At 41.3% G+C, this 17548-nt stretch overlaps 3 protein-coding genes across 4 annotated transcripts; 2 read left to right on the top strand and 1 right to left on the bottom strand.

The window, feature by feature from the left end:
• Window positions 1-72: 72 nt before the first annotated feature.
• On the top strand, window positions 73-6303 carry lysmd3 (LysM, putative peptidoglycan-binding, domain containing 3). Its single transcript, XM_078251545.1, has 3 exons — window positions 73-182; window positions 1537-1814; window positions 4725-6303. The coding sequence occupies exons 2-3, from the start codon at window positions 1548-1550 to the stop codon at window positions 5421-5423; spliced, it is 966 nt and encodes a 321-aa protein (XP_078107671.1). The 5' UTR covers window positions 73-182; window positions 1537-1547; the 3' UTR covers window positions 5424-6303.
• Window positions 6304-6390: 87 nt separating this feature from the next.
• On the bottom strand, window positions 6391-11145 carry polr3g (polymerase (RNA) III (DNA directed) polypeptide G). Of its 2 annotated transcripts, none has more exons than XM_078251548.1 (8): window positions 10847-11145; window positions 10562-10693; window positions 8112-8241; window positions 7695-7760; window positions 7537-7596; window positions 7392-7456; window positions 6714-6839; window positions 6391-6590 (listed from the first exon to the last, which is right to left on the bottom strand). In XM_078251548.1, exons 2-8 carry the CDS (start codon window positions 10670-10672, stop codon window positions 6501-6503), a joined length of 648 nt encoding a protein of 215 aa, XP_078107674.1. In that variant the 5' UTR covers window positions 10673-10693; window positions 10847-11145; the 3' UTR covers window positions 6391-6500. The 2 variants fall into 2 exon arrangements, with proteins under 2 accessions (XP_078107674.1, XP_078107673.1); XM_078251547.1 differs by having other exon boundaries at window positions 10876-11145.
• Window positions 11146-11294: 149 nt separating this feature from the next.
• Window positions 11295-17216, top strand: mblac2 (metallo-beta-lactamase domain containing 2). Its single transcript, XM_078251546.1, has 3 exons — window positions 11295-11871; window positions 15650-15864; window positions 16514-17216. The coding sequence occupies exons 1-3, from the start codon at window positions 11430-11432 to the stop codon at window positions 16688-16690; spliced, it is 834 nt and encodes a 277-aa protein (XP_078107672.1). The 5' UTR covers window positions 11295-11429; the 3' UTR covers window positions 16691-17216.
• The last annotated feature ends 332 nt before the right edge of the window (window positions 17217-17548 follow it).

The following is a 17548-nucleotide window of genomic DNA, read 5'->3' as shown; positions in this document are numbered from 1 at the left end:
TTAGCGCCATCTCGCGATGTGTTGGAGTCGTCAGTTGAAACGTCATTACGTAAACATTCTGTGGACGTGGCGTGGGCAGTTAGACAAGACAACTAATCGAAGGGAAGGTGAGACCGAAAATAATCCCGTGGAAGTATGGATATTATTCAGGTCAACTGATTGATCGGTGTTCACTTTGTCAGGTAAATGTTTTTGTTGATGACTTCCTCCAAATACATTATTCATCAAATGTGACAACTGACCGATAGAAATGTATAAACGTTACTAGTCACATTCACATAACATAGGTGGACGCTAGTTAGCTAGCCTAGTAGATGGTTCTCAGTTTGCTAACTGTTGACAAATTGATATGGTGGTGGTGGTGGTGGTGGTGGTGGTGGTTCTAAAGTTACGTAGTTATTCCTGTTGGACAACAATATCGACTGGACTTTTGTGAGGTGAGAGAGACTGAGGTGTAGCATTATCTATGTTGTTTCATAGCCAATTTCTTAGTAAAAAAAGAAGCTAGCTAGCTAACCTGGAATTTTAGCCACAGTAACGTTAGCTTGTTAATCGCACCCCTGCGTGATTGATAAAGAAGATAAGTGTAGGTGTACATATAGTCAACACCTTAGATTGCTAGCTGCTAACATTACCTCACGTTTAAAGTAGTAATCTCAAGTTCGAATGAAGTCTGCTTAATTGATAGCAGCACATCAAAGCTGTGATAGGGGAATAGCTAGGTAACGCTATCTGACAAATATCGCATTACCTAGGGATGTTCTCATGTTCTCAAGGACATTGATATCTTGACGATTCAGCGTACTGCCCGTAACGTCGCTTATCGAACTGGAAGAGCCCCAAATCTTATCTAGTTGGTCTGTCAGAGAGATGGACTTTAGTCGTTTGTTTAGCATGCTTGAACAACGTTAGAAACTTATAATTAGTGTAAGAGAAGTCCACTGCTACCTAGTTTATTGAAGTTTTCAGAGAAAGACATGCATGGTTGTATATGGTGTCGTAACGTTCACATAGGCCAGTTTTCATTTACAGTCATTTGGTGTGTATATATAGTTTAATTATATAGGATGTGGGATATTGACACTGGCAGCAGGAATGGTTCCTAGGGCTGTGAATCAAATATCACAATATTTTTGACCAAATGCCTCTATCGATACCACAACGATATTGTAGTGTTGACTATTGGTGCTTTCACAAAATATTGACACAATGAGATTTTGATAAATAATCATCAGTAATGTGGATATAATGACTAAGTGGGTAACGGCAAATAATAGAACAGTTACAACAGTCTGGTAAGTTCAGAAAATGGCATCACTTTACTGTAATGCAGCCTTTAAAACCAGGAAAAGACAACACTTATATTGTATATAATACAATATATGTATATAATATCTAGTCTCATATCGCAATATTGATATAATATCGATATATTGCCCAGCTCAAACACATGTTCCTTGTTTAAAGGAAAACTAAAGTAAAGCATACCTTGTTGGTATTTTGCACTTAAGCCTGTCTCTGGTTTTCCCAATACAGTGAAGAAGAAAATGTCCAGTGTAAGCCAGCACTATGGGTTCCAGTCAGCCACCATGGTGCAGCCTGCAAATGGCGGCCATGCCTATCTGTTTGGAAACAATGGCTCAGAGAACGACCTGTCAGAAGAGGATGGGGAGAGTTATGAGCTGCGGCCACGCGGCAGAGAGAGGCTGCGGAGGAGCACCTCCAGAGAGAGGATGGACGATATTGTCTACCTGGCCAGAGATATCCAGGAGGGTGACACCCTGAACAGCATTGCCCTGCAGTACCATTGCTCAGTACGTTTGTGCACAGACACGTGTACGTGTGTGTGTGTGTGTGTGTGTGTGTGTGTGTGTGTGTGTGTGTGTGTGTGTGTGTGTGTGTGTGTGTGTGTGTGTGTGTGTCTCTCTCTCTCTCTTTTTCTGTCGGTCGGTCTGTATTTCTTTCTTCATCTCCTTTTAAGAGTACCCACTCAACTCCTTGTTCATTTTCGTGTTAAAATAGACTGTCTTCTTTCTTCTTACATAACACGCATTACACAACCGTTGTTGGCCCTTTACACCATTAGGGCTGCAACTAACAGTTATTGTTTTCAATCATTAGTTTCAGATGAATTAACTAACCGGTTAGTCTGTAGAACTATAAAACATGACATGCCCACTAGGGGTGTTGAAATGAATCATCACATCGATGCACCGCGATGTGGACGATTCTTCATTAATACAGTGACAGACCATAATCGATTATAGCCTACTGATGTTGCTTGTTGATTTTCCGGTTTGCCCTTTGTCTGCTGTGTTCAGACTCCGCTACATTCAGGAACTGTCTTTTTTTCAGAGCAGATTTAAAAATGTGTGTGTATATATATATTAGTGTGTGTTAGTATGTATGTATATATATATATATATATATATATATATATATATATATATATATATATATATATATATATATATATATATATATATATATATATATATATATATATGCTTGAATTTGTTGATGAAAACCTTGTGTAGCAATATATATTAATATTGAGAAAGTGATGCATCGTGATATCGATTTGAATTGTTGACAGGATAATCGTAATCGAATCGTGAGACCAGTGGAGATTCACACCCCCAATGCCCTCTAGTTACGGGTCCCAACTGCCATCTTCGAGTTCACTACTTCTATCTATCTAACCAACAGTCAAACGATGTACTGTATCAGTGTACAATAAGAGAGATGAAGCGTTCTAATTATCTAGGTCTAGACTGAACATTGTTAGAATGTCTTTTTTTGTACCGTTGTTACTGTATTTTATGATTTTAAGTGGAAAATGTACAAAAAAATGTTCTTAACAATCTCATTGTTAATTTCCAGTTTTGGCCACAGTCTCAGAAATGAATCCACCTTTTCCTTTACATCAGCAAAGTACAATGCAATACTTAGAAACACCATGTTTCTATTCATATTCCTGCAAGACTGAACTACCCTCTAGTAACGACTAAGGAGAGTAGATGGTTTCCATTTTACAAAATGTAAATTTTTTATATATATAAAAAAAATACTGAATCAAATGACAATGTGAAATGCACCCACAGAGAGTTATCACCCAAATCTGCAGCTCTCTTCAACTTCACTGAGCTTTATGGCGAGTTTCCGCTCATTGTTTGGCTGTAAGGCCCGCAACTTGCCATTTTGGTTCACTCTCACAGCTCTTACAGCGTTGTTTGTCCGCCTCAGCAGGCAGCTGTTTTCAGCGAAATGGCTATAATAACCCATCGTATTCTACGTGCTGTATACACAGCAGACGCAGTTAGCAACTAGCCGTTAAACATAGTGGAACATTTAGCAGGTAAAGAGCCAGATATTTCCACCAAGTTTTGGTAGAGATCAAAACAGAGCTAAAAAGTAACTGAATATTGGACATAAGATTTGTCAGGTGGCCAGAAACACGACTCCAAATGATTGATAATGTTGCTCCGTAACTGCTGGGTGTGTAAATAAGTAACTGTTTGCTAACAAGTTTGCCATATCCACTTTAAAGGTGATAATTATGTCAATTTTGTGTTCACAACTTGTTTCAGTTGCCTCTGACGGGCCAAAAAATAAATAAATAAACCGGTTTAAATGTAGTAGGGAATATAGATATTCCCTTCAATATCTAAATGTGGGTTTCTGGGTAGCTCACCTGGTAGAGCGCACGCCCGTATAAAGAGGCTTAGTCCTCGATGCAGCGGCCGCAGGTTCAACTCCGACCTGTCATTTCTCCCCCCCTCTCCCCTTTTTAAGTCTAAGCTGTCATGTCGGAAATAAAGGCCTAAAAGGCCCCAAAAATAATATTAATTATCTAAATAATCTCTCATCAGATAAACACAAGTGTACAATATGGGCAGGCTAATAATGTTTTTGGCTGTTAAATGACACAGCTGTACTAACTGCAAGGGTTCAGCTTATGACTCGTACTGTAGCATACAACAAAACCATTTGTTTAGAACAAGTTATTTGATTGGGTCAGATTAGAGACGTCAGAACACTATATATAACAGCTCCTTAATAATATGGTTCATTTTCTAATAAACTGTCATTGCATACCCTCTGTATATCTGTATATTTCCACCATAATCATATGGACAATATGCATTACGCTTGTGTGTTAATTCAGGTAGCTTTACTTTTCTTGTATTTGATCATTTGGATTATTTCCTGCATTCAGAATCCAGAATATTCAAACCACATTTACATTGCCACGTTTTGGTTTTTTAAGCGACGTTTTTGAGCCAAAAGTGATCGCAAGCGTTTTTAGCTCCAGTAGAAGAACTAATCTCAGTTTAAACTAACACGCCCAAGCCGCATATCTCAGCGTCGTTCTCGAATACTGGGCATGCGCGTTCCGAGGTAAACGGGAGGCAGCCTGATGCTTGGATGAGACCCAATCAGGCAGCGAAATGTCTGCGTCAGTGTCGGTGTTGCCAAAGGTCTCCGTTTGCGGCCGTTGAGACTGCAACACAACCCTGGAGAGTCCAAACCGAAACGGGGTCAGAGGGGTTTTCAAATTTCTCCGGTTTAGAGGCTCTGAAACGCCAGAGCGGTGTGAATGCGAGGTGCAAACGTAGCAAAAGATTTGTTTTCAGACCAAAACGTAGCAATGTAAATGTACCATCGTAGTTTGTGTCTGTAAGCAGCATCATAAATGAATCTTTCTTCCGTGTATGTCCTAGGTGGCTGATATCAAGCGGGCCAACAACTTCTTGACAGAGCAGGACTTCTTTGCCCTGCGGTCGGTCAAGATTCCTGTGAGGCGCTTTAGTGTCCTCACGGAGACTCACAGCACCGGGCCTCTCAAATCTGCGTCCCCCTCAGGTACCAGGCGCCTGTCCCAGATCTCACCCGGCGCCTCCCTCCCTTCTGACTTCTCCACAGACTCTTCCTCTTCCACTGACAGCGTGGAGGGATTCCTCCTGGAGAAGGACAAGGACATTGAGCGGCTGGTGAAGTCCACAGGGCCGTCTCGAAGCAGCCTGAACGAGGTTGTGTCCTCCTTAACGCTACAGCAGCAGCAGCCACTGCTAGGGGAAGTGGAGTACAAACCGGTGCAGAAAAAGGACCCTTATTACGGGGCAGACTGGGGCATGAGATGGTGGACGGCTGTGGCCATCATGCTGGTCGTGGGAATCGTCACACCTGTGTTTTATCTGCTGTACTACGAGGTTCTCATGAAAGCTGAAGTCAGCCATCACAGCGTTCCCACACCATCTCCTCACATCACGCCTCACGGACATCACCATGGCAATAATGCAGGCCTTCATGTTAGAGAAGACGACAACGCAGGGGCTGGAAACGTGGGTAATGAAGATCCACAGGGACTAGCTGTGGCCAAAGCAGGAGACGGTGAACACCCAGGTCACGAGAAAACGTAACAGGGATTATAACTTTACATACAAATGTGTTGCTAACTCAGAGATCTAATAAAACTGGGTGGATGTTCCCATTGTCAAGTAGTTTTTATAGACTTAATACATCAATGCAATCTGTCCGACAGACAGATTTTTTTTTTTTTTTTTAATAATGAGAATTTTTCTATGGTTGAAAAACTAGGAATTAGGGTGTGGCCACAGTCATCCCTTTACAGTTGTGTGCTTTTCAACAAGGACGATTGATGGGCTAAAAACAACACGTCATCCTTGACTGAGTTCTCAGTGTGGCCAGTACAATTGAGGTGATGTTTCTATGCTGCTGGTATTCTTAGTAAGCTACATACAAACTGTATCCAACGAGTTCAAAAACAAACCGGAACAGACAGCAACACACTTAACCCATTTCTGGTTACTCAGCGATGGAAGAGAGTCATTCATTCTGTGGATTTGGTTTTTAAAGCAGTTTGGTCCAACTGAATATTTTGCCATGTTAGAAATAGTGGATTTTCCAACGCCATTTGCTGGGAAAGTATGATTGCTACCGTTGAGTTTAATATAGTTAATTTAATTCAAGTCTATTGAGCATTTAGTCTTTACTTACACCCTCAGCATTGGGAAGTACCAGTTAAATTTCCATGAAAGTTGCTTGAATATTTTTTTTTTTCATAAAAAAAACAAACAGAGCTGTGAGGAAAATGGGAAATGCACATTATTCCCACAATGACCATTCTTGTAATTATATAGCCCTTTTATTTTATCACTGTGTTCACTTGATACTTTCTGAAAAAGCATTTCATGTTGACAGTATGTGCCTTTCAACCTGTGGAAATGTGCCACAGGCTGGAAAATAAATACATCTATTTTGAATAAATTATTGCCAGTGTGCACGTAGTTTGGCATTTCTTATTTACAAAAGTCTTTAAAAGGAAAGCTCGCCTCTCAAAAAATCACACAAAATAAAGCAAACCAAAAACTAGCACTCTGCTAAACAGCATCCCCAACTTATCTACAATATTTAACCAATAGAAACAATCACGTGATCGTTTACTTCACAGGTGAGTTTGCGTGGATGAGTCGGTGTCAGTATGTTGCCTCTGCGTCCATATTGTCATCACTGCCCGCGCCAAAATCTTCGCCATTGTCAAAATAGCTGTCAATGTAGTCGTTTTCCTACAGAGAAACAAAAGGAAACGGATGAAGTCAAATGAACTCTGCTTTTTACATACTGACCACGTTCAATTTGTGTTTAGGTAATTGGACGATAACGGTTTCATGTTATGATTTGTAATCAACCTCTTCAATATCCTCTTCGTCATATTCTTCCGCTTCGATTTCTTCTTCTTCCTCTTCGTCATTCCCTTTTTTCTTTTCCGTTTCATCGTCGGATTTTTCAGGGTTCCCGTCTTTCTTTTCCAGTTCCTGATATATGGACATAGATTTAATTACTCCGAAGGACACAGTTCTTATGTATGTACACATCCTCGACTCATAAACTGCACCAACTTGACTGAGTACTAGGACTGGGCGATAGGGAGAAAATCAGAGGTCACGATATTCTTGACCAAATACCTCGATATCAATATTGCGGCGATATTCTAGGGTTGACAATTGGCGCTTTAACAAAATATCTTCACACTTTTAGATTTTAGATAAATAATCATCAGTAAGGTGGACATAATGTCTAAGTGGGGAAAAGGCAAATAATAGAACAGCTAGAACAGTCTGGTAAGTTCAGAAAAGTACATCACTTTACTGTAATGCAGCCTTTAAAACCAGTAAAAGACAACACTTATGTCATATTACGATATCCAAAATCTAAGACGATATCCAGTCTCGTATCACGATATCAATATAATAGCGATATATTGTCCAGCCCTAATGAGTACTTGATAAATCGCATCAAGAGAAAATGAACAGTCCATGTAATGCTCAGCAGTTTAACACAGAACAAACAAGTGAAGAAAAGCTTACATCTAATTTAGTCAGCATAGCCTCTGTCTCTTTGCGCGATATCTTCACAGTTTTCTTCTTTGCGTCTGTTGGATTTAAGCATTTTGTCTTTATTCTTGCGCCCCCAGGATGGAATCTCATTACATGCATAATAGCTTTAACATACCTGGTTTAGCGCGAGGTTTTTTCTTTTGGGGCATCAATTCTTTTGGGAGGAGGTTCCAGTCTAAAATATCAAGAATAGTATTGCCATTATTTTCCTTTTTGGTTGTTGTTGCTGCAATGCTTGTGCTGTAATCACAAGACAATATGTTATGCAAGTACCTGGAGTCCAATTCTCATCGTCTAGCTGTCTTAGCTTCAGGTATCTCTCCGTGTATCTCTCCACTTCTGTTTCACGTAAACAAGAGAAAGTTCGGCTTCAGTACACTCTTTAACAAGCCGCGATTCACCTTCACATCACATTCAGCAGTTTATCAGAACCATGAGTGTATCAACAGGGAAATCTAAAAGACCATATCAGGCCAGACTGTAGAAATCACAAACAACTGCTGGGAGAGGCAGCAGCTGTAACTCAATAGTCTGCAATAAATATGCCTCTCTCTCTCTTTCCCAGACATGACCCTAAATGAAATGCCTCAGTTCCTAAGTGCTGCATTATCTCCCCTCACAGCAACCAATTGTCCCGCCGTAGCATTTCTATAAGATGTCGGGTTTCTAATGCACTACTCTCCTCCTCACCTGCTTTATTGGACTGAGGCTTGATGTTATGTGGTAGCTGCTGCATCGTTCCCCTCATCTCCTGTTTTAAGGCCAGCATGTAGTCCTCATCCTCCCCAGCTTTCAGAGGCACCGGCTTAAAGTCTGTGTTCTGGAGGAGGAGAGATAGCGGAAGGGAGATAATAGCAGTTCAAAAATCTGTTTAGGGCGGCACGATATTAGGAAAATATGTAATTGCGATTATTTTGACTGATGTTGTGATTGCGATATGATTCACGATATTGGAGGGAATTATCATTGAAAAAAAAAATTTAAATAAAAAATAAATTTAAATGATTAAAGTGTGATTTTTGCGAGGGTCTGTACCAAACAAAGATTATTTATTTTTTTTCTTTAGTCTGTAGGATAGGATTTGTAGGCCGGGGATGTCTCTGCAGCACCACAATACTTCATTCAGAAGGTTTTGACACATATTTTGCCTTTACCAAATATTGCCTCTCCCTGTGATTTATATATATTGCACTAGTCCATATTGCGATTTCGATTCTAAATCGGTTTGCCTTAGGTTAGCCACATTTGCTTCCTACATTATGGAGCACATGTGGCAGGATATTGGAGAATCTGTACATTTATCAATACAGTTTCAGTGTTACCTTCAATTTCTTCTACTTAACATATTGGTGAAGTTAGTCTACATCCATTGTTTACAGTAATATGCTGTACAGTAACAGTATCAAATTGATCCTACAATTACAGTAAAATAGAGGTCAGGACAAATAACATGCTACCCAGGCTGGATTCCAACCTGCTAAGTAATGATGCACAGTCCTTTTGTATAAATAAGAAAAAGCTACCTTAAAATATTGGCAGACTAATGAATGATATGATATATATGATGAATTAATGATTATTAAAATTGGTGTTCAGATGACACGGGGACTTGCGACATGTACAAACTGTCAGTCAAGAACAAAGGTCACTGAAGTGCTCAGCTTGAAAAATAAACTCATTGCGTTATTATATATTATATTACACACTTTGCACTCCAAATTGTGTGTAAATAAACGGCCACAGAACATCCTGAACGTATATCCGCTGTGGTCTTTCAGCCTAAGCAAGCGGACACGGGTATCAAATACAAAGCAAGGCTTCAAATCCAACGGGGCAAACTGACCCCCGGGAGCCTTCAAAAGCCTCAGGTGTGTCAGGTGGTTTGTAGTAAATTGGTTGGTCTCTGGGTCTGTGTGCAAAATATAATCAAAGTGTCATGTGTAATGTACTCAAAAGGGGACCTGAATTCAAGAGGATATATGCACAATGCACAGAAAGTACGATGAAGTGGAATTGGGGCCCAAAATGTAATGTGTGCCCTATGGCCCTCTATTTGAGCATTATGCAGAAAACACCAGCAGCATCCTACTGATAGTTTGCCCTCTATGATCCTCCTACAACAGGAGGATGATCTAGAACAGTGGTTTCCTAACTTTTTCACATCAAGGACCCCTAAACTAACACAAATCAGACCCCAATTTGATTAGATTTTGTCCTAGGGTCCCCTGTCTGATTGCTTTTAGATGTTTTATGACAGAAAGTGTATGACACTCATGATCAAAATAATCACACATTCTGTCATTGTGTTACTTATTTATAAAACTATAGTGAAAATAAGTTATTCACCCCTGGAACCCTCTCAAGGACCCTTGGGGGTCCCTGTACCCCACTTTTGGAACCACAGCTCTAGGAAGAGGCCCTTGATGGGACACTGCTTTTAAACAGATGCAAGCTCTCAACATTACCATGACAAATAATACTTTTATATTTTATATATGCAAATACATCATTGTTCATAGCTTGTACTTTAGTTTAAATAAATCATAATGAAGCCTACACGTTTTCTTTACACAAGTCTACTTTTGAAATGTCATGCTTATGTTTCTCTGAATGGTCATCAAATACTTTAAATTCCACCATCCCTCAAAGGTTGTGCCATACAACCCTTTGAGGACTTATTGGTGATTCAGAATTCAGAATCTGTTTCATTGACCAAGTATACTTACATACACAAGGAATTTGACGTCGGTCTCTATACATTCATACAGTAGCAGTTAACATTCAGTAGACAAACAGTAATATAGACACATACTGTACAATAGAGACAACAATATACATATAGGCACATATCAACATAATATACAAATAAGACATAATATCAAGACAAGTACACATGGAGTGGGATGTAAAGTGCAAAAAGTAATAGTGCAAAGTAGTGTGCAAGATGCATATTGGAATTATAAGTATGTAATGTGTAGAGAAGTGGGTGAGTGGCCAAAGTGGGGATGACCACAGGAGAGCATTGTAATATACTGCAATGTGATATGTCATCGTTGGATCTTTGCATTTGTGTGTGTGTGTGTGTGTGTGTGTGTGTGTGTGTGTGTGTGTGTGTGTGTGTGTGTGTGTTCGGTACTTACTGGAAACAGCGGGCTGGGCCCCACCCTGGCTTCTGGCATGCTGCCCCTGCCGATGCCCAGAGCCTCAATGTTGAAGGTGAAGGCAGCCACTCCACGACCCTTGCCTGCCATGGCTGCGAGCCTCCTCTGTACCTGCAGCACAGAGTCCACACGTCTTCAATCAACTCCACTGTCCAACACGTGTGGACACAACAAGTTCATGTAACATAGCTCTCATCGCCTTTTGCCTAACTTTGCCTACTATGAAGCGTTGGTCAACATTGAAATATTACATCAGAGACTCACCAACACATACAATACGCTGTTATACTCACTATGGTACTGTTAGTAAAGTGTTCCTAATGTGGAGACGTATTTCAGGGCTATTCAGTGGCATTTAGCCTTTACTACTTCTCCATGTTTTCACTTTTCGAGTTTACTTGTCATTAACATTCAGCTACTCCGTTTTTTCTGTTGTTCGGCACGTTAACTAACTCCTGAATTCAATAAATTAATAGCTAAACCTAATATTTTTTACGGCTTTGCTATAACCGGCGTGGAAACCTATTGCATACACTACACTACACTACACTCAGCAGTATGCATAAATGTGGCTTTAACATGCCCCGCCCCTGCCTGACGTTTGAGAAGGAGTGACTTATTTACAGCCAATAGAGTAGCGCGCTTTATGTTGTCGTCACTCCTGTGTTCGGCCAATGAGCACGCTCTCCTCCTACAAGGGCGTGTCGGCCGTCATCATCATATTAACCTCAATGAAAACATATCACCTCTAGCTAGAAGGCTAGTTTACACCTCTCCTCCGCAAAAACAAATCACCTGACAGCACCATACCCGCAGCAGGTTACTTCGACAAGTGCATGAAACTGGGATGTCTGCAGCCGACTGGTACGCTCACAAATCGCTGGGAGACGGCCTCTTCTGGATCCAGGAGCGATTCTACCAGTCAGAGAACCGGGCCAACATCTGGCTGCTCCGCGGCTCACACCAGGACGTGGTGATAGACACTGGTCTGGGCTTGAGGAGCTTACCTGACTACATCGACGGCAAGGGGCTGCTCGGCGAAGATCCGCAGAGGAAGAACCCGCTGCTGGCAATCGCCACCCACGCCCACTTCGACCACTCGGGTGGTCTCCATCAGTTCCAACAGGTGGGCGTCCACAGCGCCGAGGTCGATGCCTTGGCCAACGGAGACAACTTCGAGACGGCCACCTGGCTCAGCGACCGAGAGATAGCCGAGGCTCCCAGTCCAGGATGGAGGGCAAGGCACTACAGAGTCAAGGCTGTGCAGCCCACACACATCCTGCAGGAGGGTAGGTAGCCTACGAGATGCAGTCTTTGCAGATATGATTTCACGAAGGGGAAAGGATCTGTGATCAAAGGCCAGGTCATCATAAACACATTTGCCCAGGGATAAGCATCACGGTCGATACCATTATAGGCGATATTTAATGGGTGGGCCTGGACTCAGTAGCTTTACTTTGCACATTATGCTCCATACAGGAATCCTTTCTATCCCCACAGGAGGATTTCACCGCACAATGAATTGGCATAAGACCAAAAATGGCTAAATGAATAACAGAGACACACACACACACACACACACACACACACACACACACACACACACACACACATACAGGCATTCCTTCTTTTTTTTTAAGATAATTGTTTTAGGTGAGCTAGAGGCCCCCCCCCCCACAAACACACACACATTCCTACACATATAGAGGCATACAACATATGAGGTGTGAAGTAGTGCTAACATTTTTCATCAGCGTCATCATGGATGGTGCACAGCTTATGTTACAAAGCATGCTACATTTGCTTAGGCAGGAGTACGATATGAGGTGATGTTTTGTTTCATTTTTTCAAAAGATTGTCTAAAAACCCTCCATGGGCTTGAAAAGTGGCAGAATATTACAGGAAATAATCATCAATGTAATCTATACACAATTTGTATGTATCTATGAAAGGTTTTACACACACATCAAGAACACTTTATTCATAATACATGCAAGTAAATACACAAACACCATCATGAATAGACTAAGGGCATACATTCAATGAGACATGGCCTAGAGAGAGAAAATAAACACACATAGGATGTACATGTAGCTCTTATACAGGCGTTGAAATCATCTTTTTTGTAGGCAGCTGCTTTGTTCTATTTTAAGTCAGTGTGCTGATGACTCTGTTACTTTCAAGAAAGACAGAATAAGAGAATACAGAGATGGGTCCCACATATGGAAAGCACCCACGGAGTATTAATAACCTCACAGCATTGATTCAGCCATCATCACGCACTGTGCTATTGGCAGATACACATCTCAATCACTGATTAAACTCCCATTGTGACACATTTCTCTGGGATTGTACATTCATTTCATCACAGTTGCTGCACACAGTTTCTATAATGAAGGTTTTATCATTTGGGGTGAGCAGCTTTCTTTTTGTCGGAGTTTGGACCAAAACTCTACCCTGGAAATCCAGAGTTCTCCCGAGAGCACAATTTGAATTTGCTCAGCGAGTCACTCTGGCATTCAGTAATGATGCTCATTAACTATGCCCTTGTAGCCGAGCTGCACCAATCACATCGGTGTATCTGATATAGGTGGGCCGGAGGCGAGCTAAACAGATGACGACAGTTTAATCTACCAGTTAGCTCCGCTGGTAGCTAAGCGTACGGGGCTCTGGATACGTCACCCAGTGTGTTGTTGTGATTGGTCGTAGTGTTATCCAATTGCGTTCCGTGATATTTTCAAATGCATGCTTGGTGTCTGGGGGGTCTGCACTTGGTGTCTGGGGGGGGGGGTCTGCATTTTCATGCCAGACCCTTAATCTTTCAGATTTGGGTCTGGATTTCCAGGCTACCAAAACTCCCGCTGCCTGTTAGCGTCTTTAGTGTAAGGGCTGGGTATCGCTAAAGACTTAAATGATTCCGATTCACAAGGTCCTGATTTGATTACATTTTCGATTCAATATCAATTTAGGTTAGGGGATTTTCAGTTCCAATCTCAATTTTGCTTAGACATTAAAAAGAATTCTAAGAGAACGTGCTGTAAATTCTACAAGCAAGAAGCAACCCTCAATTATTATTTTTTTATGCACCAGGTTAATGTTTACATTAAGAGTTGACCCCTAAAAAGTTTTTTAAAGTTTAACATTATACTACCATAATTAACATATTAAAAGATCGATTTTAATTGGAGGGTCGATTATTTGAACCCATCCCTATTTTAGTATTCCTAGAGAGTGTCATTTGTGCACCATCAGTCGATGCACCGACTCGTTCTGCTGTGTCATGGCCACTGCTGCAGTGCAGTTGGAATATCTCATTTCTTGGTGTTTCACCCTTCTGTCACACTGTACGACTTTCGGACCAAATCAATGATATACTGAATGTCCTAGAGACTCCGCACGTCATGGTGATATGATGTGACATGTGGGAAACAAATATAACCCTGGCTCGATTCAGCCAGCCAAATTATGACGAACAAAATGATTTAGTTTACGCGTGAGCCTGGGAGTGGGATGTGGACTTGAAATTAAAAATAAGATTACCGAGTACTCATCCAATACCAGTGTGTCATATATTTAAAACATATATGTGTTAACACCATGTGTATACTACTATCCCTGTATGGATGTGGTATGATTTCTGTCTTTGTTGTTCGGCCCGGCTCAAGTTAAACTTTTTGTGAAACATGAACAAACGCAAAATGAACGCCATAGAACTTTCTTTTATTATCTAGTTTGACAGTCAGTCACAACAAAAAAAGAACATAAATAAACTTCTTTAAAGGTCCCATGGCATGACAATGTCACTTTATGAGGTTTTTTAACATTAATATGTGTTCCCCCAGCCTGCCTATGGTCCCCCAGTGGCTAGAAAAGGTGATAGGTGTAAACCGAGCCCTGGGTATCCTGCCCTGCCTTTGAGAAAATGAAAGATCAGATGGGCCGATCTGGAATCTGCCCCTTATGAGGTCATAAGGAGGAAGGTTACCTCCCCTTTCTCTGCTTTGCCCGCCCAGAGAATTTGGCCCGCCCATGAGAAAGAGAGAGACATCATGGCTTTCAAACGAGCAAAGTGGCAGTTGGTCAAGGCCACACCCCCACCCTCCACCTTGCCCCCCCCCCCTCTCCTCCTCAATATCTACAGACGCAGAAATGTCACATCCTAAGGAAAGCTCATTGTGGGACTGGCTCTAGTGGTTGTAATTCTGCACCAAGGCTGAATTTCGAGAGAGACTTCAGATACAGTATTAGGGGACCACTAAGGCCTATATAAAAGAGACTTCAGATACAGTATTAGGGGACCACTAAGGTCTATATAAAAGAGACTTCAGATACAGTATTAGGGGACCACTAAGGCCTATATAAAAGAGACTTCAGATACAGTATTAGGGGGACCACTAAGGCCTATATAAAAGAGACTTCAGATACAGTATTAGGGGGACCACTAAGGCCTATATAAAAGAGACTTCAGATACAGTATTAGGGGACCACTAAGGCCTATATAAAAGAGACTTCAGATACAGTATTAGGGGGACCACTAAGGCCTATATAAAAGAGACTTCAGATACAGTATTAGGGGACCACTAAGGCCTATATAAAAGAGACTTCAGATACAGTATTAGGGGGACCACTAAGGTCTATATAAAAGATACTTCAGATACAGTATTAGGGGACCACTAAGGCCTATATAAAAGAGACTTCAGATACAGTATTAGGGGACCACTAAGGCCTATATAAAAGAGACTTCAGATACAGTATTAGGGGACCACTAAGGCCTATATAAAAGAGACTTCAGATACGGTATTAGGGGACCACTAAGGCCTATGTAAAAGCATCCAAAGAGCACCATGTCATGGGACCTTTTAAAGTAGATTTTCTTCGGGGCTAAATTACGTGGTATCGGATCGGTGCATAAACTCCAGTACTTTCCGATACCGATGGCAGTATCGGAGGCTTTTCCAATACTGGTATCGGAACATCGCTACTTGAAAAGACAAGTTATATTGTGTTTGTATGTGTGAATGATTTTGAAAAAAAACCCGATACCATCCCTCCCTCTCTCCTGTCTAGGTGATGTCATCAACCTAGGCGACAGACAGCTGACGGTGCTGCACATGCCCGGTCACTCTCGGGGCAGCATCTGCCTCCACGACCGCGACAATAAGTTGCTTTTCAGTGGAGATGTAGTGTATGACGGCGCCATGATTGACTGGCTGCCCTACAGCCGCGTCAGTGACTACATCAGCAGTTGTGAGCGCCTGGTGGGGCTGGTGGACAGCGAACAGGTAACACAGATACACACCGGAGGGGGTAGCCTAACCTTTTCAGCTCATAGTTCCACTATCTTGGGTCCGATTTATTTAGAGATTTGATGCACAAGGTATCCAATCCCATCGTCTAAAAACTATTAGATTTATAATGAAAATGTCCTAATAGTCCTAATAGTTGCGGTGCTTTTGACAGAGTTGTCCATTGTATGTACTAGGGATAGTCAGATTGTCGGATTGCGGAAGACCCGGAAATGCTGACCAATCAGAGCCGACTGGGCTTTTTCAGGAGGGGGCCTTAAAGAGACAGGCGCTAAAACAGAGCATTTCAGACAGAGGGTGAATACAGGTATATTCAGACAGATAGTATGAGAAAGGTCATTTGTTTTCTGAACATTAAAGCATGTAAACATGTTCTAGTAGAAACCCAGAATACAAGTATGAACCTGAAAATCTGCATGATATGGGACCTTTAAGTAATTTCCAGAATTAGTTTTTGAGCTGCTAAATGTCATAATCATCCTTAAATCAGAGCTATGTACCGATGGATACAGATTGGTACCCAGAGAAATTATGCTTGAGTCACAACTGATGATTTAGAATGGCATGCAGCATGCACTGTACATCATTTTTAAAGTGTTTAACAACTGGCGTATTCATTAAACAGGTTGACCAAGTCCTCCCAGGACACTACAACACCTTTGGTGCGAAGCGGCTCCACCGGATTGCATCCACATATATCAGCAGAGCTGGAACGTGCCCGGCAAAATTCTCCACATTTGCCTGGGGTACTCTGGCTGGGGTGGTGCTGCGCGCATTTAACCCACGGAGTGCCTGCTCATGAGAGGGGATCATGGAGCTGGAGGAAGCACAAGTGAACAAAGAAAGATGTTTAATTTAAATATGGAGGGGGAAATGGCCTTCATTTATCTGTAACTTGATGTACATTTTTTTTCATTTACTTATGTAATCCAACAGAAGTCATAGAATTGCCAAACTTTGTGTAAAAAGCCTCGCTTGGGTTATATAAGTCAATAATCAGCAGCACATGAAGCAATTAATATAAAGTATTTATAGTGTGATTCTGTTCTATACTAATGCATATGTATTTGTTGAGTTGGATATGAATTTATGTATGAGTTTTATACTTTAAGCAGTTGTGAAATTATAATAGCACAACAATGGTACAACACTGCACTGCAAACAGAAAGCAGAGTCAGTATGGCCATAGTGTTTCTCTATGCATTTTACAATGCTCAGTGAAGACTCATTGTCAACTACCTCCTACATTTGTAACAGTGCTTTGTACTATTGACCAATCTAAGGCTTTGGTATCGAAACATTGACAATAAAGCCTCTGTTCTACCTGCCTTTCTTGTTGCATCTACAAGACAGACAACTGCAGCGTCTCTGTGGAATTTCATCTTCAGCGCTTCACATAAGATGAGATCGTACAGGATTTAGTTGCTGGAGGAAGATAGAAAGAGGAACAGAATTGGATTGACTATTATGAGCCATCATTAGCTCAAAGTGCAGAGCACCTTAAGTGCTTTACTGATCTAACAGAAAGCTCTCCCACTGCAGGAAAAAGTGATCGTGGTGGAAAAAGAAAGTTTCCCTGAGCCTACTTTCCTAGTTTACAACACAGAATTTGAACACAGTGAGCTGTTGACTTATATAGTATGTGCTACAGTGTCAATAT

This window comes from Sander vitreus, chromosome 5 (genome assembly GCF_031162955.1).
Source record: "Sander vitreus isolate 19-12246 chromosome 5, sanVit1, whole genome shotgun sequence".
NCBI classification, from domain to species: domain Eukaryota; kingdom Metazoa; phylum Chordata; class Actinopteri; order Perciformes; family Percidae; genus Sander; species Sander vitreus.
Note: the sequence above shows the minus strand (reverse complement) of the source record. Positions and strands in the feature narration are given on the sequence as shown.